At 56.1% G+C, this 26,237-nt stretch overlaps 3 protein-coding genes and 1 long non-coding RNA gene across 10 annotated transcripts in view; 2 read left to right on the forward strand and 2 right to left on the reverse strand.

Moving 5' to 3' along the window:
* The first annotated feature begins 6,562 nt into the window (after positions 1-6,562).
* OGFOD2 (2-oxoglutarate and iron dependent oxygenase domain containing 2) lies at positions 6,563-11,926 on the forward strand. Of its 5 annotated transcripts, none has more exons than XM_030959182.1 (6): positions 6,576-6,732; positions 8,847-8,957; positions 9,426-9,525; positions 10,212-10,336; positions 10,559-10,813; positions 11,311-11,926. In XM_030959182.1, the coding sequence occupies exons 1-6, from the start codon at positions 6,610-6,612 to the stop codon at positions 11,578-11,580; spliced, it is 984 nt and encodes a 327-aa protein (XP_030815042.1). In that variant the 5' UTR covers positions 6,576-6,609; the 3' UTR covers positions 11,581-11,926. The 5 variants fall into 5 exon arrangements, with proteins under 5 accessions (XP_030815045.1, XP_030815042.1, XP_030815044.1 ...); XM_030959184.1 differs by lacking the exon at positions 6,576-6,732 and adding an exon at positions 6,766-6,865 and having other exon boundaries at positions 8,847-9,269; XM_030959185.1 differs by having other exon boundaries at positions 6,563-6,635; positions 8,847-9,525.
* LOC115909681 lies at positions 8,707-12,834 on the reverse strand. The gene is made up of 3 exons (XR_004061157.1): positions 12,759-12,834; positions 10,406-10,762; positions 8,707-8,920 (listed from the first exon to the last, which is right to left on the reverse strand). It is a non-coding gene; the product is annotated as an uncharacterized LOC115909681 (long non-coding RNA).
* Positions 12,835-12,909: 75 nt separating this feature from the next.
* On the forward strand, positions 12,910-18,376 carry ARL6IP4 (ADP ribosylation factor like GTPase 6 interacting protein 4). Its single transcript, XM_030958869.1, has 6 exons — positions 12,910-12,960; positions 14,620-14,811; positions 15,138-15,473; positions 15,858-15,975; positions 17,104-17,173; positions 17,367-18,376. The coding sequence occupies exons 2-6, from the start codon at positions 14,628-14,630 to the stop codon at positions 17,421-17,423; spliced, it is 765 nt and encodes a 254-aa protein (XP_030814729.1). The 5' UTR covers positions 12,910-12,960; positions 14,620-14,627; the 3' UTR covers positions 17,424-18,376.
* Positions 18,377-18,419: 43 nt separating this feature from the next.
* PITPNM2 (phosphatidylinositol transfer protein membrane associated 2) overlaps positions 18,420-26,237 on the reverse strand; it is a 125,643-nt gene continuing 117,825 nt past the window's right edge. For all 3 annotated transcript variants that reach the window (XM_030958868.1, XM_030958866.1, XM_030958865.1), the window contains 5 exons: positions 25,822-25,970; positions 25,031-25,180; positions 24,770-24,953; positions 23,420-23,548; positions 18,420-22,567 (listed from right to left, as the gene is read on the reverse strand). In XM_030958868.1, coding sequence (XP_030814728.1) covers positions 22,241-22,567; positions 23,420-23,548; positions 24,770-24,953; positions 25,031-25,180; positions 25,822-25,970 — 939 coding nt within the window. In that variant the 3' untranslated portion in view covers positions 18,420-22,240. The remainder of the gene's footprint in view (positions 22,568-23,419; positions 23,549-24,769; positions 24,954-25,030; positions 25,181-25,821; positions 25,971-26,237) is intronic.

The raw sequence follows: 26,237 nt of genomic DNA on the forward strand, positions 1-26,237 counted from the left end.
AAAAACAACAAAAAAAATCTCTCACTTCAAGCCCTTCCCACATCCACCAGGAACACAGTCAGACCTGGAGTGACTATTCCTGGCTCAGGCTCACAGCAGGGACACTTTTAAGCTGCAGGAAACACTGTCCGTGGCTAAGCCAGGTCTGGCTTCTGCTTCTCTTCCACCTGCACCCAGATCACTCCTGGGCTTTGCTCTGCACCCAATCCCTCCCAAAGGGCAACTTCCAAGCCACAGTCAAGGTGGAGCTTTTTGGCAGGACCGAGTCTCTCCCTGCCAGACCTAAACGAGGACGGTGCCACCTCCCTCGGTCCGAGGGATGATCCAAGGGCAAACCCGGACCAGGAAGGGACTGAACAGACCCCCTTGTCTGAACCTTCCCCTTCCCTTCTCCCAGGACAGAGCAGGCACGTCTGCACCCTGCACTCCCACGCAGCCAGGCCACAAACCCTGGGGACAGTTGGTGCTGTCCCCGGCGCCGCAGGACCCCGGCACGCCCAGGGTTAACTGGGCTTCTTCCCTCCGGTCATGCTCTGCTCAGGGGGCAGCACTGTCTCGATCTGGAACGACACAAACTGGCCCTTCTTCAGCTTCTTCAGGGAGCTGGCAGGGCTGCCCCCAAACACGCTGTCTTCCACCTTGAAGGCCAGAGAGGGCAGGCCCCGAGTTTTCCTTTTGTCGCCCTTGCGCTCGCGCTTGCAGGCCGTGGTCATGTTGGAGATCACCTGCCAGGAGAACAGAGGGGTTGGGACTCCAGGGGTCACTCAGCAACCAGCTCAGCTCTGGCACAAGCTCAGTGAATCTCAGAATCTCAGAATCCTTGGGGTTGGAATCCTTAGCTCTGGAGATCATCCAGGCTAACCCCATGTCCAGGCAGGGTCACCTGGAGCAGGTGACACAGGAACGTGCCCAGGTGGGTTTGGAATGTCTCCACAGAGGGAGAATCCACAGCCTGCCTGGGCAGTTCCAGTGCTCTGCCACCTTAATGGAGAGAAGCTCTTCCTCACGTTGAGGTGGAACTTCTTGTGGCTTAGTTTATGGCCATTCCTCTTCATCCTGTCACTGGGCACCACTGAGAAGAGCCTGGCACAATCATCTGACACCCCTCAGAGATATTTCTGTGGGTTGGTGAGATCCCCTCTCAGTCTTCTCCAGACTGAGCAGGCCCAGCTCCCACAGTCTCTCCTCCTAAGAGAGGCTGAGAGTGAGTGAGAGCAGGCAGTGTCAAAGCTGGATGCACCTGGGGCAAGGGAGGGACTCGGCAGGGACTTCCCAGCCTTGTTCTCACCACCCAAACCAGCAGGAGACCTTGCAATGTGAAACTGCAATTCCAGTCAGAGCTGTCAGTCAGTAGAGGGCAGAAGGGGATCTAGGCTGGAGTGCCACAGAGCCCAGAAAAGCTTTATCACCTCCTGCTACTTACAGCCCAATCCCTGCCTGGATGCAGGAGAGAGCCAGTGATCCCAAAAGCAGAGGCTCCCTCAGGGACAGGACAGAGCTCCCACTGCCCTGTGCCAGGATCTGCAGCTCCATGTCACAAAAGGGGAGCTGAGCTAGTGAACCTGAGCTGCCAAAGGGATCAGATCCTACATATCCAGTTCCCAGGCCCTCCTCCCTCCTGTCCCATATTCCTCCTGTCATTCCCTGGCAAGAACAACCACAGTCCAGGTGAGATCAGAGAGAACCACACAACCCTGAGTGTAAGAAATGACTGAGCAAACAAAGCACTTGAGCCTTGTCTGTGTTTTTTTGGCACACAGCTCACCAAGCACTTCACAGGGGACACTGAGGTCATTTTTCAAGTGAGGGAACCAAGGACTAGAGAGACAAAATGAGCTGCCCAAGGTCACCCAGCACGTCAGAGACAGTCAGGAGCTGCATGCTGACTTTGCTCTCCAAGCCCATCTCCCTGCCCACTGGGCAACTACTCCTCACAGTAGCCCAAACCTCCTCCCATTTTGGAGCAGGGCGACTTTAAACCTTTGCAGTTACACAGCATCTCCCTGAAGGCTTCTTGTCCCTGCCTAAGGAGGGGCTCCCTTGGCTGATTTGGGATGCAGATTACAAGGCACGGAGCTGGGCAGGCTGGGACACAGCTCTCACATCATGAGTCTGATGGGGCAAGCCAGTCCCTCGTATTTCATCACCCACCTCTGAGCAGCACCACCAGCAGCTCCCCTGTGGTGCTGGCCCAGAGGGTCCAGCTCTGCTCCTGCTGCCCTTGGCACACACTGAGGTGCCACCTCTCCTCTCAGGCCAGGCTTGCACTTAGCTGCAAAATTATTTCAAGGCACCACAAGACTTACAATCTCCTTCACCACGTTCTGCTGCTCCTGCACCGTGGCTGTGAATGGCGGGAGGCCATCGGCCTTACCGGAGCCAGCCCCCTGCTCCTTAGAGTCCTTGACAAAATCCACCTGCAAGGCACAGATTGGGTGTTACTCTACAACCACGGCAGTGACAAAGCTCCTGCAGGGCTCCCCTGGGCCGGGCAGTTACCTCTGAGGACAGGCACACGTATCTGTTGAACATGAGGAAGAAGGGGCTGTACTTGGTGGCCGAGTTGACCGAGGTGCGGAACTCGAAGAGGACGGGGTCCAGGTGTGTGTCCCACTCGCTGGGCTTCTCGTTCACCACGCTGCAGATGGAGGCCCTGAGCACCTCAGCACTGTGGTCACCAGGGCTGGGGGGGTCTGTGGGGTCTGTGGGTGTGAGGAGCTGTGAGATGTTCCAGCGCTCGCACAGGTGCCGGCTGACCTGGGAGAACACGGAGATCACGGCGCGTCAGCCCCAGAGCAGCCTCCAAGGCACTGTCCCCCTGTGCCAGGACAGGCACTGTTTGCCCTGTGCCAGGACAGGCATTGTCCCCCTCTGTGCCAGGACAGGCACTGTTTGCCCTGTGCCAGCCTGAAAACGCTCCCCAGAAAAATTAGAGCCAAGGAAAATGTTTTGCAATGACAGCTCCCGTGCTTGAAGTTCTCCACAGCACTGGGAAGCTGGGTTAATCCCAGGGTAGGGCTGGAATTTCGTACACATGTTCTTTCCTTCTAAACAGAGAGGACTTGCACCACTGATCTAGAACCTTCAATCCCTGCCAAGGTGAAAGCACTGGCAAATCAGCTCCCACTCCCAACAGGGGCAGGGATATGGCAGCATCAGTGCTTCGCCCCCACTGCACAGCACATCACAGCTCTGCCTTCAGGACCTGCTGCCCACTGAAGGTCACAGTGCCCAAAAAACCTGCTGAAGGTCACACTGTCCCAAAAAACCTGCCCAAGGTCACGTTGCTTCCTCCTGAACCAGCCCACAGCAGACCTACCTCCTCACAGAAGTCCCAGCTCTGACTGGTGTAAATGTTCTTGGAGGCGCCAAACCTGGGCAAGAAGAGGACACACAGATGTTTTTACTCCATCAGCTGAGGCAGAGCCCAAGGAGTTCCATCTTTACAGGTGCAAATGGGATAGGAAGGGGACAGGACCACTCAGTGGAGCTGGTGCTAACGGGGCTGCTGTGACTTCCCCAAGAGCAGAGAGGCCTGCTGGTCCCCCTGCTCCAAACCAGCCATGCCTGTTTGCTTTTGAATGATGAGGCAGCAGCAGAAATGAGAGCAGTTTCTTGCTCTGAATTCAAATCTCCACTGGCCCCACGTTGTTTTCCACAAGGATAATGTCACATGGTGACATGAATACTTTCTAGGAGAAATCTGGGAATGGCTTTAAAGCTTCTGCAGAGAACTGGGACAGAGCTCCCCTGGCCTCGGGCTACTCAGAGAAACATTTCTGCCTCTTTCTTCTCTGCCCATAACAGGAGGATAACAGGCTCTTCCCAAGGACTTTGTAAAGAGCAACTGAGAGCCACTGCATGGTCTCTCCTGTAGAAGGGAGAGTTCCTGCTCTCATAGGAAAACATCCTGAGGACACCAGGTATTTTTGCAACAGCAGAGGTGCAATGTAACCAACAGCAGACGAGCCCACCTGTAAAAAACAGTAGCCAGGGCTTTAGCCACGGAGAAGGGATCTTTCTTCTGCAGAGGAGCAGCCTCCACCCACTTGGTGAAGTAGTCAGTCACAAGCAGGACGTGTGTGTTGCTCTGGCTTGTCTCAGGAAAAGGCCCTGTGTAAACAACCATCAAAAAAAAAAAAATGTGATGCCCTCATATCCCCCAAATGGGCAAAGTGAAAAATCCAATCGCTGCAGAAGCGACCACGACTCTCTTCTGCAATGTCCTTCAGCCAGAACGTTTTCGGTGACCTTGTCAGCAAAAATACACCCATGGGAGCTTCAGTTCTGGGGAAGAATGCCTGCCCACAGCTCTCACGGTGTGTGCAGAGGGAGCCCAGCCAAGCCCAGGGATCAGGTTGCAGCCTGGGCGGCTGCTGTGGCCTCCTTGGCACCTCCTCAGAGGCAGCGGCAGCTTTCCCTCGGTGCGTGTGGCAGCAGGTCTGCCACGCTCCCGGCTGGAGGGAGGAGCCCCGAGAGCCACTTCAGACATTCACACTCACTCACCGTGGATGTCTAATCCCAGCACTTCCCAGGGGGATTCCACCCTGACGGGCCGGGCTTTCCGCGTCACGTTCTTGTTGTGCTCCGCGTTCTGGCACGTTTCACACATCTTGATCTGGAGAGGGAAAAGAGGGATCAAAGGACTTGGGAACGTGCTGATGGATCCTGTCAGACTCAGACAGCACCGTGAGACACATGGCAGGGCTCAGCACTTTCCTTTCTCCCAACAAAATAAAGAGGTGCAGGAAAAAAAGAGGGTGAAACACAACAGGCTGACGCATCTCACCCTTCACAAGGCTCACCTGACAGCTTTCTCTGACACAATAACCAAATTTCTCAACGTGGCCTACAGCTAAGCTATTTCTCAGCCCATTTCCAGGCAATTTTTTATTGTATTTTGACCTCCTACTGCTGGTTAGAGAAATTCTCAGCCCTAGGACGCTGGAGGAGCTCAGCCCATGCAATGCAAGCACACTCCTTAAACCACAGTGCTGCAGAGTCCTGCTGCAGGGAACTGCCAGCAATGAAACCGGCAAGGCAAAGCAGCTGAGCAGACACCGAGATCCTCCTCTTGCCATAGTTTAGGGAATTAGGCAGCTCTGGAAAGAATCCAAACTGCCCAAAGCTAGACACAGCAACTTGTCTGAAACAACCCCACATTGCCATGCTGACCAAAACTGCACGAGGAGGCTGAGGAGGCTTCCTGACACTCAGGGGAAGACATCCAGCCCATCCAGCTGCCTGGGGACGCTCCAAGATTCACCTGCAGAGTAGCTCGGTGTGTGGCTTCCCAGCACATGCACAGGCAATGACATCATCCCTGCAGCAGCGCTCCTGTGGCTGCTGCCTCGGGACTGCTGCCAGCACCGGTGTCACGGACACGGTCACTGCTCTCCACTTACCCAGTCCACAACATCCTTCACGATGCCCAGCCAGTAGTACCGGCTCTGGATGCGGTGCACGGTCTTTTTCTGGCCCAGGTGGTTCCCGATTTCGGTGAAATGGCTTTCCAGGAAGACCTGGCGCCTCCGCTCGGGGTCCACGATCACCTCGCGCTTCTCCTCCTTCTTGGGTCCCACGTAGTAGAGGCAGCCGCCTGCGGATGCCAGAGGTTTGTCCGCAGCCCTCCCACAGCTGCCAGAAAAGGCTCATTTTGCACAGCGGGAAACGCAGCGGGGACACAGCTCCGGGGGCTGCGCTGCCTGGGGAGCTCCTGCTGCCCCTGGACGAGCTGCTAAGCTGGAATCACCCCTACGCACGCCCACGGAGCTTTCCTGCACCCAGGACTGTGTGAAATCCTCCGCTACCACAAAGCCACGGGGCAGCCGTGGAGCGCCGGTGCCGCCCGGGCTGACGCGACCCCGCTCGGTGCCCGTGAGGCGGTGCCGGGCCCGGGGAGCGGCGGCCGCGATGGCGCTGCCCAGAGCCGCATCCCCTCCGCACGCCGAGCCTCCGGCACATCCATCGCCCCGGTGTGCGGGGCCGGCACCCGCCCGCCTCCCCCCGGGGCAGGCCCAGGGCAGCCCGACACCTCCGCGCCGCCCCCCGGTCCCCACCGTCCACGACGAACTTCTGGGCGTAGCGCTTGAGGTTCTTCCTCTTGATGGAGCAGAAGCTGGGCGGGAAGCAGCCCTCGGCCAGCAGCCGGTAGATGTCCTCGAACTTGCTGCCGTGGCCGCAGGGCTCGGCCGCCACCACCACCTCCCGCTCGGCCTCGGGCAGCGCCGCGTCCATGGCCGGGCCGGGCCGGGCCGGGCCGGGGCCGCGCTCAGCCCGCCGCGCGCGCCCCCGGAGCGCGCCCCCGCCGCCCGCGCGCGCCCCCGCCGGGGCAGCTCAGGGAGCGTCTGCAAAGAACCTTCGGCGGCCGCTGCCGCTCCGAGCGGGCCCGGCCCGGCCCCGAGGGCTGCGGGGCAGCGGCCGCGCTGCGGGACCAGGCCGCCGTGGCGTCACGGAGATGACAAAAACCCCGAGCGTAAAACCGGGGAGAACGGGCGATTCCGCCGCTTTCCGTTTTCACCCCGGTTGGGAATTTGCCGATGCGCCCTCCCTCGGACGGAAGCGGAGCCCTTTGAGGGCAGGACCGAGACGCGTTCTCCGGCAGGAAACATGTCCGCGGGCCGGCCGTTCCGCGGGTGCGCCTGCTTCTTCACCGACAACATCTTCGTGGGGCGGTTCGGGCTCCACGTGCGGTACCGGGACGAGCCGCAGCTCCGCCGGGACCACGGCCGGGTAGCGCGGGGGGCGGCGGGCCGGGGGCAGCGGGCCGCGCCGGCGGCCGCGGCGGTGACGGGCCCGTGTGTTGCAGGCGCTGCGGGAGCGCGGCTGCCGGAGCGAGGAGCAGTTCAGGGAGGTGCTGAGGGAGGTGAGCGGCGGGAGCCCCTCACGGCCACCGGGGGCTCGGGGCACCAGCATGGGCTGGGTGCGGAGGGACGTTGAAACTCATCCTGGCCATGGCAGGGACATTTCCCACTGTCCCAGGGTGCTCCAGCCTGTTGGGCACTGCCAGGGATCCAGGGGCAGCCACAGCTGCTCTGGGCACCTGTGCCAGGGCCTCACCTCCCTCACGGGGGGAATTTCTCCACGAAATGCCTGTCCTTGTCAGTGTGAAGCCATTCCCTGTGTCCTGTCACTCCAGCCCTTGTGAATCGTCACTCTCCATGGTTTTTTGTCGGGCCCTGCAGGGCCACCCTGAGCTCAGCCCAAAGCTGCTCCTGCCCAGGTGAGCACCCCAGCCCTGCCAGCCTTTCCTGCCAGCAGAGGAGCTGCTCCATCCCGGGCCTTTCCTGCCAGCAGAGCTGCTCCATCCCTCTGCCCATCCCGCTGCCCCTCCGGGCTCTCTCCAGCAGCTCCGGGTCCCGGGGAGGGGATGGGGAGCCCCGGGATCCCCTCAGCACCGGGCGTTTCCCCACACCGGGGTCGGTCCCTGAGGGAGTTCGGGCCTCGCTGGAGCCCCTCGGCTCCTGCACCGCGTCCCGATGCAGCCCGGGGCCGGGCGGAGTCCCCAGGGAAGAATTCCCCGCGGGCGCCATCAGCGCGGAGTTTATTCAGCCGCCACCCCGCAATTAAATCCTGTCAGTCAACACATCCCAGCCGCTCCCTCCGTGGATTTACTCCGCTCGATGCCAGTGCCCTCGTTTGTCTTTCCTTGTCCCCATTTTTAAAGGCAGCCCCGAGATGGGATCCTGCAGAAATTCACCCTTTATCACGGAATTTCTGCTTCTTTCCAGGTCAGGGACAGGGATCAGTCCCTCACCGGCTCCAGTGTCACCTGACACTAAGGGGACAGACAGGTTCTTTTAGGAATTCTTGGCAGAATGATGATGGCTGTAAATCATACTGTAATTAAAGCTTTATTAACTGGATAATTATGATTCATACAGCAGAGAATTTATGAGTAGAACAGCACAGGATTTCCTCAGGCAGAATCAATGGAGCACAACGAGCAATGTGATCCAGAATTTATAAAACAAAATCCTAACTTTGCTGTAATTTATAATCACCTCAGTCCTAAGCACTTTTTAATCTCCTGGGCTCTCTGCAGATCTGCTCAGACCTTCATACAAGGTTTGCTGTACCAATATAAACATCATAAAGGAGACTTAGAAATTACACAAACCAGTAGGAGTCACTCAGTGCTGGCAGGAAGGAGATGACAGTGGCTGTCCCTGGCTGGGGAGGGCACAGCTCTGCCTGCCCAGCAGCAATTCCAGTCCAAATTTCCCACTTAGAACTCAGTTCTGATTTTCTAGGCAGTGCTGGGTGACAGATCCCTGCCCTGTGACCTTGGGGCTGGGAGGGAGGGGAAGAGGAAGGAAGCTGAGAAATCTGTGGGATTTGTCTGCTGGGTTCCCAAGACCTTCAGGGCCTGGCACTGAGGGAAAGGGAATGAGCACAGGAGCTGCTTGGGGAATGGCTGCTCACTCTCTCCTCACTGAGGGCTGCTACAAATGAATCTGGTGAGGGGGAAATAAACGGGAGGAGCTGCCTGGATCAGCTGTTTGCTCTGACAGGGCAGCTTAGCCTGTCTCCACCGCTCTTAGCAGTAATCCCTGCATGACAGCACTTGTCTCACTCCCAGCAAATGTCTTTATTTTGGACAATGCCTCTATTGTCAGAACAAAAACCAGATTTTGGAGGTGTCAGAATGCCTGAAAGGCTGAGAGCTCACAGCTCCACTTGACACTTCCACAGAAAAGTCCTCACTCACTTTTTAAGCCAAACACTCTGTGTCCCAGAGGTGCCCCCAAACAAAAATAACTGGTTTAAAACAAGGAGCAGACTGCTGGAGCTGTTTCCCTCAGCCCTGCTGATGTCTGACCGTGTGCTCTGTTGTTCACTTGCAGATTGAGGCAGAAGTGCAGAGGAGGAAGCAGTTACCCCATCAGTCAGTGGAACGCAGAGCCATCATCTCCAAGTGCTACAAACCAAAACACCCAGAGCTGTACACTCTGCAGGTACACAGGAGGTTTGGAATCCCTTTTGCACCCAGAAAAGAAATCACCTGAGAGTTTTATTTTTGCAGTTTGTTTCCCCCTCTCCTCGGGACTGCACACTGCTAAAGCTGCACTGGATTAAAACACAGGTGTAGCATATGAAAACTGGATTTAAAACCTTAAAAACACAACAGCACAGCGTGCTCTCAAGGCAAGATTCCTGGTGTTCCAGCCAGGAAAGGCTCTTTCCTCTCATGTCTGTGATAAATCTGGCCAGTTACTCCCAAAAAAAGCCATGAACTAAAGCAAGCAGCAGCTGCCCTGCCCCAGCAGGTAAAGCAGCAGTGCCATTCTGCATTTCCTGCTGTGCAATCACCCAGGTGTGACTCAGCCTTGCTCCCCAGGGACTGGGATTTCCCTGGGAGCCCATTTCCCTCTCTGGGCTGATTGTGTTTCTGTGTGCTTTTCCCACCTTTCCCTTGACACCAGGATTCCTTCCTGGCCCCAGAGTTTCTGGAAATCGAGAGGTTCTGCACATCTCCAGGTGCTGATCTCCAGGGCCTCCTGAGCTACCTCGAGTCCTTCTCAGGTAAAGAAAACAACACCTGGTCACAGAGAGCTCCCTGGTGAGAGCTGTTCCCAGGCCCTGTCTGGAGCAGCTCTGCTGTGACACAGCTGAGGCACACAGGATGTCACTCCCGCCTGAGGAGGGGCTCTGGAGAGGCAGCAGCTCTGGATCTGAGGCTGTTTTCTGCTTTCCCATCCTGCTGATGTCTCACCAGAGGCTCCAGCTGCAGCAGGGCTGGGGTTTTGGGTGTTCCACACCTCACCAGGAGCCTGCTGAGGGAGCACTGGGAGCTTGGCTTTCCTCCCTGGGTGCTTTCCCATTGCAGACAGTTCCTATGGGTCAGTCTGGGCTGAAACAGCTTCAGTCTAGATTTCAGTCTTTGAAAAGGAGAGCTGGGCTTCCAGTGAAGCTCCCTGCCTACCAGAAAAGCTGCCAAGATGCAGAGGGGAAGAGGCAGAGCTGCCTCCTTTCCTCAAGGCACAGGACAGCAATGTCTGTGTGCAGAGCTCCTGGATTTATCCAGGGAACCAGTTCCAGGCACAGCCCTGGAAATGGGGGACCAGCATGAAAAACAACAAATACACCCCAGGGAATGGTCCCAGCACAAGGGGAGCCCGTGGGTGCTGTGCTCTCCCTGCCAGCAGCTCACAGCAGCTGCACAGGAGCACTGGGAACCTCCCCAGCAAACTCTGTCCCTGTCCTGACAGACAAGAGGATCTATCGGCTCCCAGTGTTCACAGAGCAGTTCTGCCAGGCCTTGCTGGAGGAGCTGGAGAACTTTGAGCAGTCAGACATGCCTAAGGGCAGGCCCAACACCATGAACAACTACGGGGTAGGACTCATCCCCTGTGCTTCTCTTCCTCCAAATTTAAATCAAGGAGAGTTTTTAAAGAACACTCACCTTTTAATCTTATTACTCTCTGTTTCCCCCCCATCTCTCTCCACTTTGATCCTCCTTCCTTTCCCCTTTGCTCCAGCGTCCTGGAGCTGAGGCAGGAGGAGGGCAGAGCTCTGAGGAGGCTGCTGAGCTGCTCCCCCCGCTGTCCCGGCGCAGGTTCTGCTGAACGAGCTGGGCATGGACGAGCGTTTGGTGACGCCGCTGCGGGAGCGGCTGCGGCCGCTGACGGCGCTGCTGTACCCGGAGCTGGGCGGGGCCTGCCTGGACAGCCACAGAGCCTTCGTGGTCAAGTACGCCCTGCACGAGGACCTGGACCTGAGCTCCCACTACGACAACGCCGAGGTCACCTTGAACGTTTCCCTGGGAAAAGAATTCACAGAGGGAAATTTGTACTTCGGGGAGTTCAACCAGGTACTGAGCACGTCCCACTCACCCCTCAGCTGCCAGGCATCCACCGTGTCCTACAAAACAATTCACTTCTGACAGCCAGACCTGCTCTGTCCCTTCCCCATGGCTTGGTTATACACGAGCCTCTTTTGCTGCAATATTCCCATATCCAATCTCAATATTCAGTATTTTAAAGAGAGGGCAGATGCAGCTTCACAGTAGAAATGAGTGAGGCAGACCATCCCCTTTCCACATCTGTGAGCAGGGAGGTGCTGAGGGAGAGATTTATTTCAGATGTGACTTCAACCTACATCTCTAGCACCTGTTTTTAGGGTAAGAGAAGGGTAGAAGCTCTCACACAGGTTTTTTTTTTGCTTGAATCTCTCTCGTTCCCTCTGAACTTGGCCCTGGGAATGAGCGTTTGCCCTCTCCATGGTGCTGCTCCCTGGGTGCTGTGGGCAAGAGGTGACAAATTTCAACCACTTGAGGGCTTTTGTGACACAAATCCCCTGCCTTTGCAGGATCCCAGCCCGGTGCCCCAGTACATCGAGGTGGAGCACGTGTGGGGCCGGGGGCTGCTGCACCGAGGGGGGCAGGTGCACGGGGCGCTGCCCATCGCCTCGGGGGAGCGCTGGAACCTCATCGTGTGGATGAGATCATCGGCCATCCGCAACCGCCTGTGCCCCATGTGCCGCAGGAAACCCGAGCTGGTGGAGGCCGAGGGCTTCGGGGACGGCTTCACGGAGGGGGAGGAGCAGCCCCAGACCGTCAGTGTCTGTGCCCTGGGCTAGCACGGGGGAATTGCCCGCGCCGAGCTGCGCAAAGCTCCTCCCTGACCTCCCAGGCTGCACAAGGAGCAGCTCTGACCTTGGGAAGGGATGCAAAGCCGGCCCTGCCAGGATTCCAGCTGGAACTCGGCTCCTGGGGGCTCAGGCTGGGGCTGGGGGACTCTGCAAGCACAGAAACCCCAGCTCTGATTCCCTGCAGGAGCTCTCTCAATATTCCCAAGTGCACCAGGAAAGCAGCCAAAGCTCCTTGGCCTCTCTGCCAGCAGCAGCAGCCCAGGTCCCTCTGGAAATGGGGCAGAATGGGACAATAAACCAATTCTGGGCTGTTCTTAGGGCTCCTGTCCTCTGCCAGGGCCTCCTGTCTCTTTGTGCTGCTGAGTGGGCAGGGAGGATCTGCGCAGGAATGAGATCCAGGTGTTCCTAGTGAGCTGCTGGGAGTTGCCATCACTGCATGTTTGTCTAACCCCGGCTCAGAACAATCCCCCAGGAGCAGCACTGATCCCCCAGGGGGCTGAGAGATCTCCCAAGGCTCCTTGGGAGCACAAACTTCCCTTTCAAAGGTTTTGTGAACCTTATTAAGCAGAGGCAGAGCTCTGGGAGCCCCCTGCAGCACAGCAGAAGTTCCCAGAGGAGGATGAGATGCACATTTAACTTTACTTTAGTTACATGAGCCAGTGAAAATATAAAATAACTCTGCCAAGCTGGGTGCAGCAGCAGACGAGGCCTGGGGCTGCTGAATTTGGCACCGAGATCCCCCAGGAGCTGATGGATTGGAAGGGTTGAGGCTTTCCCCTCCTTCCTTCCAGCTGGCTGAAAGCTTGTGACTCTTCCATCTCCTGAACAAACTAAAAAAGCCAAATATCGTCTGATTCCTCTGTGGAATATTAACTCGATATTCGATAGATGCTGCTGAATGCACGAGGGGCTTTCCCATGGATGTGTTCAGTGCACTAATTAGAGCACAAGGGCAGTCACATCGGTAATTGTGGAGGGCCGAACTGTGAGCAGCTCACACAAAAGGTGCTCACTGAGCTCTCCCCGCGGCCCCGCTGGATTTCAGCACAGGGCGCTGATGAGCTGCTCATTAGCAAAGCTCATTAAAATTACACCGGGGGAAGGAAACCGGCGGTTGTATCTGAGCGAGGAGTCGCTACCAAGAAACGCAGTCTCGAAGCCTTTACCTCGTTCACTGGCGAACGCGAGCGCTCCCGATCTGCTCGAATCCACCCCAAAAACGGAGCTGCGGCCCGGGCGAGGCGGCCCCCGGAACCAAAGAGCGCGGCCCGGCTGCCGCCCGGCCCCGCGCGCGGCGGACGGAGGCGGGAGGCGGCCGGCACGGCCCCGGCGGCGGGAGCCCCGCTCGGGGCGGCGGGACCCGGCCCGGTGAGTCCCCACTCCTCCCGTTCCTCTTACCTGCGGCGGGGCCGGCTGAGGACACCGGAGAAGGGCGGGCCGGGGGGGGCACAGGCCCGAGAGCTGCGGCGGCCCCAGAGCCGGGGGGGCTGATAAAGAGCTGCGCACTTAAAGGGGCCGCGCCTGGAGCCGCGCGCGCAGAACGCGCCCGCTGAGCTCTTAAAGGGACAGAGCACCTTGTGCGGAGCTCTTAAAGGGCCAGCACACCTTGTGCTGAACTCTTAAAGGGGCAGCACACCTTGTGCGGAGCTCTTAAAGGGCCAGCACACCTTGTGTTGAGCTCTTAAAGGGCCAGCGCACCTTGCACGGCTTCTTAAAGGGCCAGCGCCCCTCGTGCTGAACTCTTAAAGGGCCAGCGCACCTCGCGTTTTGCAGGCTCCCCGTGCCGGGGTGAGGGCAGGCACAGCCCCTCCAGCCGCCCGGGGCAGAGCAGCGCCGGGGCCGGGCCTGGGCAGGGCTGGGTGCGCCGGAGGAGTCGCTGTGGGCCCTGCCCGGTGTCACGGTGCAGGTGAGAGCCCGGCTTGGGGCACAGCCGGCCTGGGATGCTGCTGTCTGAGCCCAGCTCCAGACCCATGATCCTGCTGCTGTGGATGTATAACAGTGAGTTTTTGCTGCTGCCACAGCCAAAAGGGAAAGATCCGAGTCCCAAACTCTGCCCCAGCAAGGCCCCGTGCAAGGGGCAGCTGCTGGCTGTGTGTGCATGGAGGACTCTCATCCTCTCATCCTTCCCTGCGTGCCCATAATGGCTCTCATTGGTTCTGGAGTTTTTTCCTGATTGAAATTTCCCTATGGAAATCAATCAAAGGTCTGATTTGCTCGGGAGCAAATCCAAATTGCTGCCTGGGAATGTTGAGGTGGTAAACAAACAATTCATTAAATGTGCTGGTTGGAAGGTGGCTGTGAGAAAGTGTTTCCAGCTCCTGCTCTGCCCACGGTGCCAGTTTGGTTTTTAAATTAATGAGAGCATGGATCACACTGGCCTGGGGCCGCCGGCATCCCCGGGGCTGATGGACAGGGGTAGCAGCTCAGTGCATCATCTGTTTTCTAGGAGTAAATTGGAATATTAAAAATTCATCCTTGCCCTTGGCTTGTGCCTGCTCACAGCATTTTAAGTAACGGGGTAAGTGACTCAGGGAGGATGTTTTGTTCTGCTGACTGTGGCTGCAGTGTCCATCAGCCCTTGCCTGTGTCCATCTGTGGTGCAGCTTCTGCTGGCTCCTGGTGCCATGGGGTGACCATGGGGTGACCATGGGGTGACCATGGGGTGACCACGAGCACAGCCCTGCTCTGTGCCTGCCCCAGCGGGCTCAGCCTGATCCTCCAGGGACAAACAGCAGGAGCACAGGGAGAACCTGCTGGAAGGTTTTCCTGGTAGAAAACCTGCCCGGGGACACTGGTCTGAGGCAGCTGAGGGCTGTCCCTGTGCCAGCTCCCTGCCCAGGCTCAGTGTTGGGGGTTGGTGGAATTCCCTGAGGCCATGGTGGGACATCAGCAGGGTGTGAGCAGGGAGGGAGTTCACCTGGAGCAGGTTTGCCAGGGCTGCTGGCTCAGACTGAAGGATTTGGGGCTGCTGGCAGGGTTGGGCCCCCGTGGCTCTGATGTGAGCCCTCCCTTTCCCCCTTTCCCCAGGAGCTGCCATGGCCCACGGCCGCTCGAGGAAGCGCTCGCGGAGCAGGAGCAACTCCCGGAGCAGGCAGGAGAGGAAGGAGAAGAAAAGGAGGAAGAGCAGCAAGGACTCACAGCAAGGCAGCAGCTCTCCATCGAGGAAGAGGATCTCTGGCTCTCATGGACACAGCTCCAGCTTGGCAGCAGCCAGGGAAGGTGGGGAAGGCCCCTGAGCCTTTGCTTTCACCACATGTCCCAGGGCAGGTGCACAGAGAGGGCCCAGGGCGAGAAGAGAGTCCCTGGTTTTAGTTGGTGTCTGTCACCTTGTCCTGCACTTTGTGCCCACTTTGGTCTCATTCTGACAAGTTCAGAGCTCTCAGCCCCTCCATGCACTGCCCTGGTACCACAGAGCATCCTGGGTTAACGTGGGCACAGAGGGGAATTCCAGGCAGGAAAGAATCCAGGCTGGGAGTGGGATAAAAAACATCTCTGCTGCAGCAGGGCCAGGGCTGCTCCACTCACCCTCTTCTTGTGAATTGCAGAAAAGAAGAAGGAAGGAAAGGACAAAAAGAAGAGGAAGGCCAGTACCTCTTCTTCTGGGACATCTTCATCCACCAGTTCTTCCTCATCTTCCTCCAGCTCCTCTTCTGATGACTCCAGTGACAGTGACTCCAAAGTGAAGAAGAGTCAAGACAGCAAAAAAAAGCGAGTGAAACAGAAAGACAAAAAGAAGAGGAAGAAGAAGAAGAAAAAAATAAAGAAGAAATCAAAGAAGAAGGCAAAGGAGAAGGCTAAGGAGGAGAAAGCCAAGGGAGAAGAGGTGCCTGGCCCCTCACTGGAGCAGTGGCAGAAGGAGTCAGTGGTGGACTCTGGGCCAGGTAATGAAGCTCTTTCCCTCCTGCTGGAGCCTGTGCTGGGCCCTTTCCATCTGGGGTGTCTGAGGGAAGCAGGGCTGGGTACAGGGAGGAGCCCCACGCTCTCCCCCCTCCTGTGTATGGTACTCCCCTTTGAGCCACACTCAGAGATTGGTTTGTAAAGTGTTAGGATGTGGTTTATAGATGGGAGTGGGGAACAAAGAGGCCAAATGGAAGGGAGCAGTCAGCAGTAAATCCTGGCAAGGCTGGTCCTGGCTTTGGGATGTGAAATGTCCCTTTCTTTGGGAGGTTTGTCACCACACCCTGAGCACTGCTGGGAATCAGGTGTGGAATGTTGTCCATGGGCTGCAGCCCTGGTGCTGTGCCCTGACTGAGCACTGCATGCAGCTCTGACAGACGAGCAGAAGTCCCGGATCCAGGCCATGAAGCCAATGACGAAGGAGGAGTGGGACGCGCGGCAGAGCGTCATCAGGAGAGTGCTGGATCCCGAGACAGGGAGAACCAGGTATGGCCCTGGGGAACAGGGAGATGGGGTCTCCATTCCCATCCATGCTGGGTGGGCTGGGGGCCTGGGGGATGCCTGTCCATGGCACTGCAGCACCACACCTGAGCCCCCTTCAGCAGCACAGGCCTGAGCCCCTCACAGGTCCCCCCTCATCAGGCCTGGTGTGACTTACCCAGAAAGTGACACAGTGACACCAAACCACTGAATTGTGTGCACACAAGGCACTCTGGGCTGTGTCCCAGTATCCCATTGCTGCATCCACTCACCTTTCATCTCCAAAGCCCTGGGCCCTGGTAACACCCAGGTGGGAGTGAGGAGCATGTGCCCTGTGGGGTTACAGACAGTGATCAAACCCAAGTTCATTTAGCTGCCAAATAGAAATGACCCAGTTTTTAATAAACTGCATCTTCTCAGCAAGCAGAAAACGTCATGCTGAAGAGAATTGGGTATGACAAGTCCAGTCTTAAAATAGAAGGCAGCCTGCAGGGCTCAGGGAGGTGTGGAACAAAGGTCGCCTCCCTGTAAGGCACATAATGAAGACAATTAAATTTCTGTTCATGTCTGGAGGTGTGAGCCGCCTCCAACACTGCTTGGAATTTGCTCAGCAAGATATTCCCCAGCCTGGCTGCATTTCAGGCCCAAACTGGCTCCTGTTCCTGAATGGCTTTGCAGATTCCTGGGGCAGCCAGGACCACACCTGAATTCTATGAAAAAACAAAGAGGTTTTGCATGGATTGAGGCACTGTGGATTGTAGGGTGGCAGGGGATGCTTTCATTAAGAGTGTTTTGCTGTGCCAGTGTGACTGACTGCACACAGCAGGCAGTGCCCACCGCCTGGGGCAGAGCCAGCTGCCCTCAGCTCTCAGGGGAGCACTCCTGTCCTTGCTGCAGTGTGGTGACATTAATCCCACGGGGGCAATGGCAAAGCTGCTGTGCTTTAAGCTTGACACAAAAACAAAGTCACAAAATGCAGTGTCAGGGGTGGGTCAGCACTGGCCTTGCCTGGAGGTGCATCAGCCCAGCTCCTGCTCCTAGTCTGGGGAGCTGGGGCACAGCAGGTCAGCACCTTTGCAGCTGCAGGAATTGGCCAGTACCCTCAGGGCTCCTGGGCCTGTGCTTGTCTTGCAGGCTCATTAAGGGGGACGGGGAAGTCCTGGAAGAAATTGTCAGCAAGGAGAGACACAAGGAGATTAACAAGGTAGGGGGAACTGGGCACCAGCACGAGCTGCACGGGGGCTGGGCACAGGCAGGGAGCTGCTACACCCAGAGGGGTTGTGTTTCCACCCTGGGGATGAGCTGAGCCCTGCAGCACTGCCAGGGCCCCCGGGGTGGTGCTCCTGGTCCTGCAGGCCTGGGCAGGGAGTGCTGTGAGTGCTGTGTGTCCCTTGCAGCAAGCCACCCGTGGGGATGGGCTGGCCTTCCAGGTGAGGACGGGGATGCTGCAGTGAGGGCAGGCCCCAGCCAGCCCTGGAGCCCGTCCTGTGCCCCTGCCAGCCCGGGGGGAGCCTCTGCCTCTGGACCACGCAGACAGCACCGTGTCAAGGTGTTCCCCAGGGGCCCTTTCCAGCTGCTCTGTAAGTTACTGACTGGGAAGGAGAGCGACTTTAGTGGCTCCTCTCCCAGTAAACAGCTTCTCCCCTCCCTGTCCCACCTCGGGCCAGTGTGGCTGTAATGCACCTGAGCCATTTGCCCCAGTGCCCCTCTGGATGCTGGAGGAGCTCAGCAGCACCCAGGGGACAGGCTCGAGGGTGCTGAGCACCTCAGGGTGCTCTGGGCTTTGGGGGGCAGGAGCCAATGCTGTGGCCAGGACAGGGTGTACCAGGGCCACAGAACACACAGCTGGCTGCCACTTCTTCCCCTCAGGGGCTGCCCATGGCCCTTTCCCTGCTGGATCTGGCTCACAGGCCCTTTGCACTCACTGAGCCTGCTCAGAGAGGAGTGGCTGTGGCTCTGCTCAGGCTGCAGCTCCTCTGAGCCCTGAGTGCCACCCTGCACTGTGCCCCAGGGCTTCTCCCAGCCTTCCTGCAGCTTCACCTCCTCGGGTAGGGGAGCACTGACCTGGCACACTGCACTGCCCTCTGGGCAGGTGTGCTGTGTGCAGTGGTGGCTTTGCCTTGCTCTCTGCTCCTGCATGCAACTCGTGTCCCTTCCCCACAGCACAGGCCCTGGGCAGCGCTGGGGCTCTGGGCTGCTCAGGGCCCAGGGCTGCTCTGAAGCAAACACAGCAGCCTTTTCCCTTGCTGGGAAGTCCATAAATCTGCAAACTGTAAAAAAGAAAAGGACAAATGGGTTAAAGGACAAATGGGTCCTGCAGGACTGATCTCCACAGAGGTTTTCCTCATTCTGTTCATGGCTGTAACCCCATTAAACTGACACCTGCTCACATCTGATGACTTGTCTGTTCCTGGAGTATTCCCCCACCCCAAAAAAAGGAGACAGAGAAAAGCCTTCCCGTTTCTTTAATCTGTGTAACTCACAATGGTACTGTACACGAAGCACACCAGGCATTGGAACGATGCACTAACAGCAAGGAGGAGAAGGAAGTTGTACACAAGGTTTGCCACACACACGCGAGTCATGGGCACGGCACACGCGGGGCGGCCCCGGCGCCCTCGGGCATCCCCCGCTGCTTCCCCACGCACAGCTGGTACCCCTAGAGCAATTTTTTATAAATAAAATATAACTAACATCGTTGGAATATAAAATTGACAGTCGAGGGTATCAACAGGCAGAGGGAGGGGACCGTAAGGCTTCTAGAACTAATAGGAAATGCAGCAAACAGTGGCGATACCTGAAGAAGGGGCTGCTACAGCAAGCACGGCGGCTGCTGGGAGGGTGGTGGTGACCCTTTGGCTGATTCCTGCTCTGGGCTCGTGCCCCCGACACTGTAAACGGTTTTTGGTATTAGGATTTCGCCTCATCTGACTGAGTGATCTGAGCAAACCCAGGAAAACGACTCGGAGGGAATGCACGGGCTCCTCTCTCTGGTTTTTTAAAAGACTTTAAGGGGACAGCGTCAGGTAGAAAGTCCGGCCTAAGGGTGCAGTAATATAAAAAGCTGCTTTTCATAAAAAATCTGAGCTCCACAGTGGAGTTTGATTCCCATGGAAACAGAAAAGCAACCCCAAAGCCTGAGGCTGTGTTGTGCTGATGTGCAGAACAGGACGTGGGCTGTCACCGAGGGCTGCCCAGACAACAGCCCAGGGAGGAGGACAAGAAACTTCCCATTCTCTCCTTTCAAAGCAAACAAGTTACTCCTAACAAGGATAAATTAGGTCTTTACCCCGACAGTGCCCCTTTAGTAAGGATGGAATATACATTCATCTTTCCCTCACCACGTCCAAACGGATCCTCTTCCATCCACGTGGAAAGGCATCGGGTCACATGCACTGCTCTCCAAAACAGCTCGGGACAAACAGGTTATAAACACAGAGTGAAACTATTGCTATTGTTCTGTGAGTGTGGAGCTCTGCTTCAGAGGGATGAGTGCCAGATGGGGGCGGCTGAGGATTGAGCAATGGAGACGGGGATGGACTGAGTTGGTGAGGAAAAACTTAGTGGCATTATTTCCTGGTAACTCCACCCACCTCCCAGGGAATTATTGCAGCAATAAAGGTCCTGCTCTACAACTGCTTCTCCGTGTTGGATCCGTACAATGGCAACGGATGGGGGCCAGGGGAAGGACCCGGGCAAGGTTCAAGAAGCTCAACAAAGGATGAGGACAGAGGTGCTGTGATTGTCAGGCTAGGAGCTGTTTAAAATATGAAGTGATGGAGAGGGTGAGTATCATATTGCACTTCTGCATTCATTGACAGTTACATTAAACTTGGTCCATAAAATAATTGCTTTGTACATAATGCCTGAAACAAAAAGCTACATTTTTAAAATATTAATAAACCCTGAAGGTTCCAGTCCCTCCAGACATTTTTTTCCCTCTACATAAATAAATAACTTTCAATTTTATATATCCACTTTTTATGTTGAACATTTACATTCGCCTCTGTTTTACACTATCTACACATAAGAAAATGTGAACATCTTATCAACTGGAAAATGTACACGTCATGTCTCAGTTCTGGACTTTGAGGAAAGGTAAATTTTGCAAAGGCCATGTCCAAATTTGCAGAAACTATTTAGTGATGTGGTTTGGTGACTTCACAGGATGGATTGTGGCTTGGCTTCCTACTCAGATGGCATCTGTTTGATAGAACATTTGGCTACCAAAAAGCTGGGACAAATTCTCATTGTTTTCAAACCCAGTAAAAGCTCTGGATGTACATTTAGAGAGAGCCAAGCTGAGTCAGCAGAAAGGGAAGTCAGTTTCTGGTAACAAAAAGTCATCAGGTACATTCTGTACTCGGATAATTACCAAAGAGAAGTGGTTAAACGTTTTGCAGTCAGGTCTGAGCGCTCCAGGGGCTCTGATGCCAGCGGCAGCTCCACACTGTCCCTGCTCTGCCTCGGCCTGGACCCTCCACACCACGAACACAGGAGTTGGATGAGTTGGATTTGTCCACCGTGGCCCAGAGGCAGCGAGCAGAGCAGCGTTCACAGTGCTGTGTATCTCAGTGCGGCCGTCCTGCACCGTGCTTATTGAAACTGGTAACAAAATGAAGCAGCCAGTCTAAAAAATTCTCTGGTATAAATAAGATCCTCGTAAGTAGAAAGTGATATAAAGACAGGAGAGTGTGGTGGGGAAAGCAGGGTTACACACAGTCAGGGAGCTTGGTAGGACTAGAAAATCTCCACGTGAAGAGGCCAGCTGGAGTCTGTGAATGGGCACCGTGGAACCCCTGTGTGGATGCCCCTCCGCCCCAGGAGGTGTGTGCAAGGAGGGAACCTCTGCTGCCCCCAGGAGGGACAGGACTGAGGGGCTTTTTGGCAAGCCCTGGCTCCAGGCACTGTTCTCTGTCCCTGTCTGGGTGTCACTGGGGTGCCAGCTCTCTGCCACGCGCCCACCAGCTCGCTCCAGCAGCACAAACCCAGGGCCTCAGGCACATCCACTAAGGAACACGCCAGAAAAATTAAGATATGGCCTTTTCTTAAGGTTGCCTGACATTGTTGGCACACTTCCTTACAGTCTCCTTACTGCTGGAAAAACTTCTGCACAGATTGGTTTTTTTTTAAATATATACATATATATATGTGTGTGTGTATATATGTATAGATATCCACACACACCCTGGCTTAGCAATATTTCATTGTCATGCACTACAAACACTGGTGTAGCTACATGAGATGGTAACAGGTTTCCATTCTAAAAATCATCAGTGCAAAAAACAATGAGGTTTTACAGTTCAGTAACTATAGGTAAAAGAAGCGAGTCTAGTTCCCATGAAAGCTGCTACTGAACTTGGAGAGAACCTGGGAAGAAAAAAGCTCTCAGAGGTGGACGTTGAGAGAGTCAGACCCTGCATTTGGATGAGAAGAACTGCAATGCAATCCAGCTGCTGAGTGCCTTCAGCTGCTTCCAAATATATGGTGGTTACTTGCTGGAAATAATACAAAGCGAGACTATTTGGAGACTTTAACAGCAATTAAGTGTCTGAGGTTTGTAACAGCTCAAACAAAATAGCTTGTATTCCTCTTTTAATAGGTCACCACATTAAATTCCATCGGCTTCTAAAAGATCTGTTTAAAAAATAACAGTAATAACAATAATGACCCCGCTGTCTTGGGCACGAATCTGCCGACATTCTGCCTCTGCCATCGGCCTCGATGCAGCTTCAGCTTTGCACTGCACCAGCTCCTCGAGAAAGTGGCTGCACGTGGAGCTCTCTGTCCAGGGAAAGCTCTCGGTGGCTCTGCCTGGCACAGCCCACGGCAAATCCCTCGCTGGGGCCGGGGGAGCGGCGTCACCCAACCCCAGAGCCCCCACCTGACTCCCGGGACAGCCCAGAACAAGCTCCCCCAGCCTCGTGCCCTGTTCTGTGGCTCTGAGGACAGCACTCGGTCACCGTGTGATGGCTAACAAGGCGAGGAGGCACCTATTTACAGTCACTGACCCTGGATGAGAGGAGGAGGCAGGAGAGAGCGCCGTCCTGACCTGGAGACTTCCCCCCCGATTTCCAGCTGCTCCTCGGGCTCACGCTCCCGCTGCAAGGCCTGCATGTTCCGTGTGGGAAACATCCCGTCTCTTCCCAGAACACCGTGGTATTAGAGTAGCACCATATTTACCCTTCCAGCCCGAAACACCGGCCTCGTCCCTCTTTGCTTTTATTTTCTCCTGCGGTGGCTGCAGCTGACAATCCTGGCTCCGGCCTGGCTACTTCTGCCCCAGGAGGCCGGACTCCAGCCGGGCCGTGGCGCTGCGGCCCCAGCAGCCCGTGGCGATGCTCATGCTGCGCTGGCTGCGCTCCCTGTCCCTGTCCTTGTCGCTGTCCGACTGGCTCTGGGTGCGCTCGGGCCGGTGGCTGGCGGGCTGGGAGGAGATGGTGCGCAGCAGGTGGTTCCTCTTGCGCAGGAACTCGGCCTGGCTGGGCAGCCCGAAGCTGCCCTTGCGCAGCGCCATGCGCGTGGTGTTCTTGGCGGGGCGCGCGCGGTGGTTGTACTCCAGCTGGGCCAGGTGGGCCGCGTAGCCCTCGGTGATGAACTGCGGGGTGAGGGCGGGTGTTAGGGGGTGGGACATGCTTCCCTGAGAGCCACTGGCAGCCAGAGGTGTTCACTCTGCCAGGTTCTCTGGGAAGTCAAAACTTCCTTCTTAATCAGCCTAATCCCAGTAACAATCTACATCCACTCTGGAACAGAAAGCCTCACCTCCTTCTGGGAATGAAAGTTCATGATAAACTTCAAAATCTCCATCAGCCTAAAAATAGACTTCTACTCCCTTACCTTCTTCCCCATTGCACTATTTGTATCATGATCTATCCTACAATTTGCAACATGATATATGGCCTCAGACCCCTACATTACAAACTTTTTCACCTACCTACTATTCTTCCTAATCGCTATACTCATCCTAATCATCACCAACAACCTATTTGTCCTATTCATTGGCTGAGAAGGAGTCGGAATCATATCCTTCCTAGGAATCAGCTGATGACACAGTCGGGCAGAAGCCAACACTGCCACCCTTCAAACTGTACTTTACAACCGAATTGGAGACGTCGGACTTATCCTCTGCATAGCATGACTGGCCTCTGCCACAAATACATGAGAAATCCAACAACTTCCCACTCCTTCCCAAACTCCTACACTACCCCGATTAGGCCTCATTCTAACCACAACCAGAAAATCCACTCAATTCAGCCTCCACCCATGACCCCCAGCTGCTGCAGAAGGACCAAACCCCGTATCTGCCCTGGAACCACTCAGACCCTTTATGAGGCCCTGCTACCTGGGACAGAGCTCCTGCCCTGCTCAGTCACCAGATCTGTGATGACCAAATTCCCACCTCCCTCCCAGGGGAGCAGCAGCTCCAGGGCCCAGCCAAGCTGGCTCCTACCTGGCACTGGCTCTGCAGCTTCTTGGTGGGTCGGCCGACGATGTAGATGTGCGTGGGCGGGAGGCTGATGGAGCTGTACACGGAGATGTCCTTGGTGGATCCATACGCTGCGTGGATCCTCATGTGCAGCTGGGGGGACAGAGAGCAGCACAGGCTCAGAACACACAGGCACCCCACACTGCTCAGCAGGCTGGGCTGTGGGTTTTCCAATAGCATTTGTGGGAATCTCAGGTCACTGGAACTAATGCAAGTTCCCAGCTGGATAATGAACCACCCGGGGAAGTGCTAATTAACAGAGCTGGGGATGTTTACAGGCCGTGACAAGAGGAGTGACAGCAATACAAGAGCAGATCTCCACTTGCTGACCCACAGCCTTCCCTTGAGGTCTGCAGGGGGCAAGGATGCTGCACACTTCCCTGCTGTCACTGGGGGAGAGGAGCTGCAAACCTGTGCAGGAATCATTAGCCAGGAACGTTCCCCTCCACAGCCAAGCTGCTGTTACCTGCTGGGCAGAGGGAGAAGGGACAGGCAGCAAAACGTGCTGCTTCTCAGGGATACCTCTGCCTCTACTCCAGGCAGAGAGCAGCTCCTGGACAACCCCTCCTGTAGTGGGCTGGAGCAGGGGCTGGCAAGGGAGGTGTGGACATTGGTGCCACCACACACTGGCCAGCTTTGAGCCCAGAACCACAGGTCAGGGAGATGGAAAAAGAATTTCTGACCCTGGTCCAAAACTCGTGGAGGACCAGAGAGCAACTGAGAGCCAGCTGCTCCCTCCACTGACACTCAGGCCAAGAAGGGAGCCTAAGAAAGTTAAGGACAGGCTTTTCCTGCTAATCAAGGCAGAGCAAGTACTTGGGACACTGGCAGCTCCTTCACCTGGCAGACACAAAAAACTTTGTTCTATCTGGAGCTTCCCTGAGGCTCTGGGCTGAGCAATATCAGGACCTCCCAAGGGTCAAACACCTGGAAGATCTCTGTGGAGTCTCCCAGCAAAGCCATTTCTGCAGCAGCTCCATCCCCTCTCAGCCCTGCTGTCCCCACCACAGGCAGCCAAAAAGCCACCAAGCAGGTGAAAAAAAGTGCATGTGTGGGGGGAAGGGAGGCTCTATTGCCTCTGTTCCATAAAGGGTTTGAGGAGCAGTGATGAAATGGAGCAGTGCAGGGCAGAGGCAACACAATTTAACAGCATAGACACTTTTGTAGAGCAATAAAAGAATGAGAATAAAATGAACAGATTAGTCTTCCACTGCAGGTCACATTGCTGCCAAGAGACCGGTGCTGACAGTGGTGGTTGGACAAGGAGCAATCTAAACCCGTGCCACGATCCCATTTCAGCAGAGGCAGGCTTACATCAGTGATGAGGGATTTCAGGAAGTTGGCCTTGTGCCGCAGCGGGTCGTGAACCAGCCCGTCGCAGAAGGACACGATCCCGTGGGGGAAGTTGTGCTGTGCTAACCACGCCACCACCCTCTGCTTCTGCATGTCAGGGCGGCCCGTGACGTAGATAATGAGGTAGCCGAGGTCTTGCCAGTGCCTGGAAGGAAAGGCACGAGTCAATGGATTGCAGAGCAGGGCTGGTGTCAGATCGACCACCCCAGGCCCTGCCCTGACCTTACAACGTCCACGGCCCCGGCGCGGACCTTGGGGTCGCTGCCCATGATGGAGACGCTGGCTGCGAAGGAGCCGTCGATGCTGAACACCACAAACTCCGTCCCCTTGGGCAGCACCGTGATGTAGCTGTCAGCAAACGTGTGGTCACCCCTGAGGGAAGGGATGCAGGTGTTTAGAGGCATCAAAATATCCACAGGGCATCACCAGGACCTGCAGAGCACCACGAGCCCAAAGCAGCTCCCACATCTGGCCCAAAGGCTCCACCAGTGATGCCACCCTTGGTTAGAGCAGGAACAGGCACTGTGTGAGGGTCTCATGTTCAAGTGGGGATGGATTAGCACTCCTTGGCAGCAGAGACTCAACAGTTACCCCCAGAAAAACATTGCTGGGTTCACCACCAAGATGCTCCCCTCCTTCCCCTCCCAGAGCCCAACACCACCAGTGGAACTGAGCTGGAGCCCTGGGCTGTGAATCTTCATGAGTACAAAGTCCTGTCCCTCAAGGACAAGTTTATAGTCTTTAAAATATGCTCAGTCGTGCAGTTTTGCAGATGTCCACGAGGCCCTGTGGTGCAGAAGACCTGCTCCTGCAGCAGGAGCTCAATTCCCGTGCTGGTGGTGATGCAGCAGCTGGAATAAAATGTGCATTTTCCCCATACAGCTGCAGAGTACAAATGGCTTTGCCTCTGTTGCTGGCAAACCAGGCTCTGAACCCACCCAGCAACAGGAGGGACCATGTTCTACAACCATCCAATTCCTCTTTGCTCCTCCTGCAAGCCCCAAGCCCCTCACCTGACCACCATCTTGACGGGGTAGACGCCGATGCCCAGGCGCCGCTCCTCGGGGATCACATAGGAAATCCTGCCACTGCTGTTGCTGATCTCCGTGTCAAAGTACACCCACTCCCCCGACGGTGGCTGGGTCATGATGTGGATGTCCACCTGGGGACAGCAAGGCTGTGTCACCCCCAGCAGGACAGGCTGGGCACAGGGACATCCCACCCGAGCCCCTGTGGGTGGCAGCGGGGTTGGTCCTGCTCCCACCCTCTGCACTTGATGGATCTGGGCTGGGCAGCACCCAAACATCAGGGGCTGCAATGAAATCTGGCCTCGGTGGTGACACCTCTGTGACAAATGCTGTTCCTGGTGCGAGGCACCCAAAAGTCTGAGCAGGAGAACCTGGCCAGGACACAAGTGCAGCAAACCCCA

This window comes from Camarhynchus parvulus, chromosome 15 (genome assembly GCF_901933205.1).
Source record: "Camarhynchus parvulus chromosome 15, STF_HiC, whole genome shotgun sequence".
Taxonomy (NCBI): domain Eukaryota; kingdom Metazoa; phylum Chordata; class Aves; order Passeriformes; family Thraupidae; genus Camarhynchus; species Camarhynchus parvulus.

Bases quoted from the DNA above. Each gene is read 5' to 3' on its own strand.
- OGFOD2 (XM_030959182.1), top strand. From the start codon at position 6,610: ATGTCCGCGGGCCGGCCGTTCCGCGGGTGCGCCTGCTTCTTCACCGAC. The intron at 6,733-8,846 runs GTAGCGCGGGGG...GTTCACTTGCAG, and splicing joins TCCGCCGGGACCACGGCCGG to ATTGAGGCAGAAGTGCAGAG. The intron at 10,337-10,558 runs GTAGGACTCATC...GTCCCGGCGCAG, and splicing joins ACACCATGAACAACTACGGG to GTTCTGCTGAACGAGCTGGG.
- ARL6IP4 (XM_030958869.1), top strand. From the start codon at position 14,628: ATGGCCCACGGCCGCTCGAGGAAGCGCTCGCGGAGCAGGAGCAACTCC. The intron at 15,976-17,103 runs GTATGGCCCTGG...CTTGTCTTGCAG, and splicing joins CCCGAGACAGGGAGAACCAG to GCTCATTAAGGGGGACGGGG. The intron at 17,174-17,366 runs GTAGGGGGAACT...TGTCCCTTGCAG, and splicing joins GACACAAGGAGATTAACAAG to CAAGCCACCCGTGGGGATGG.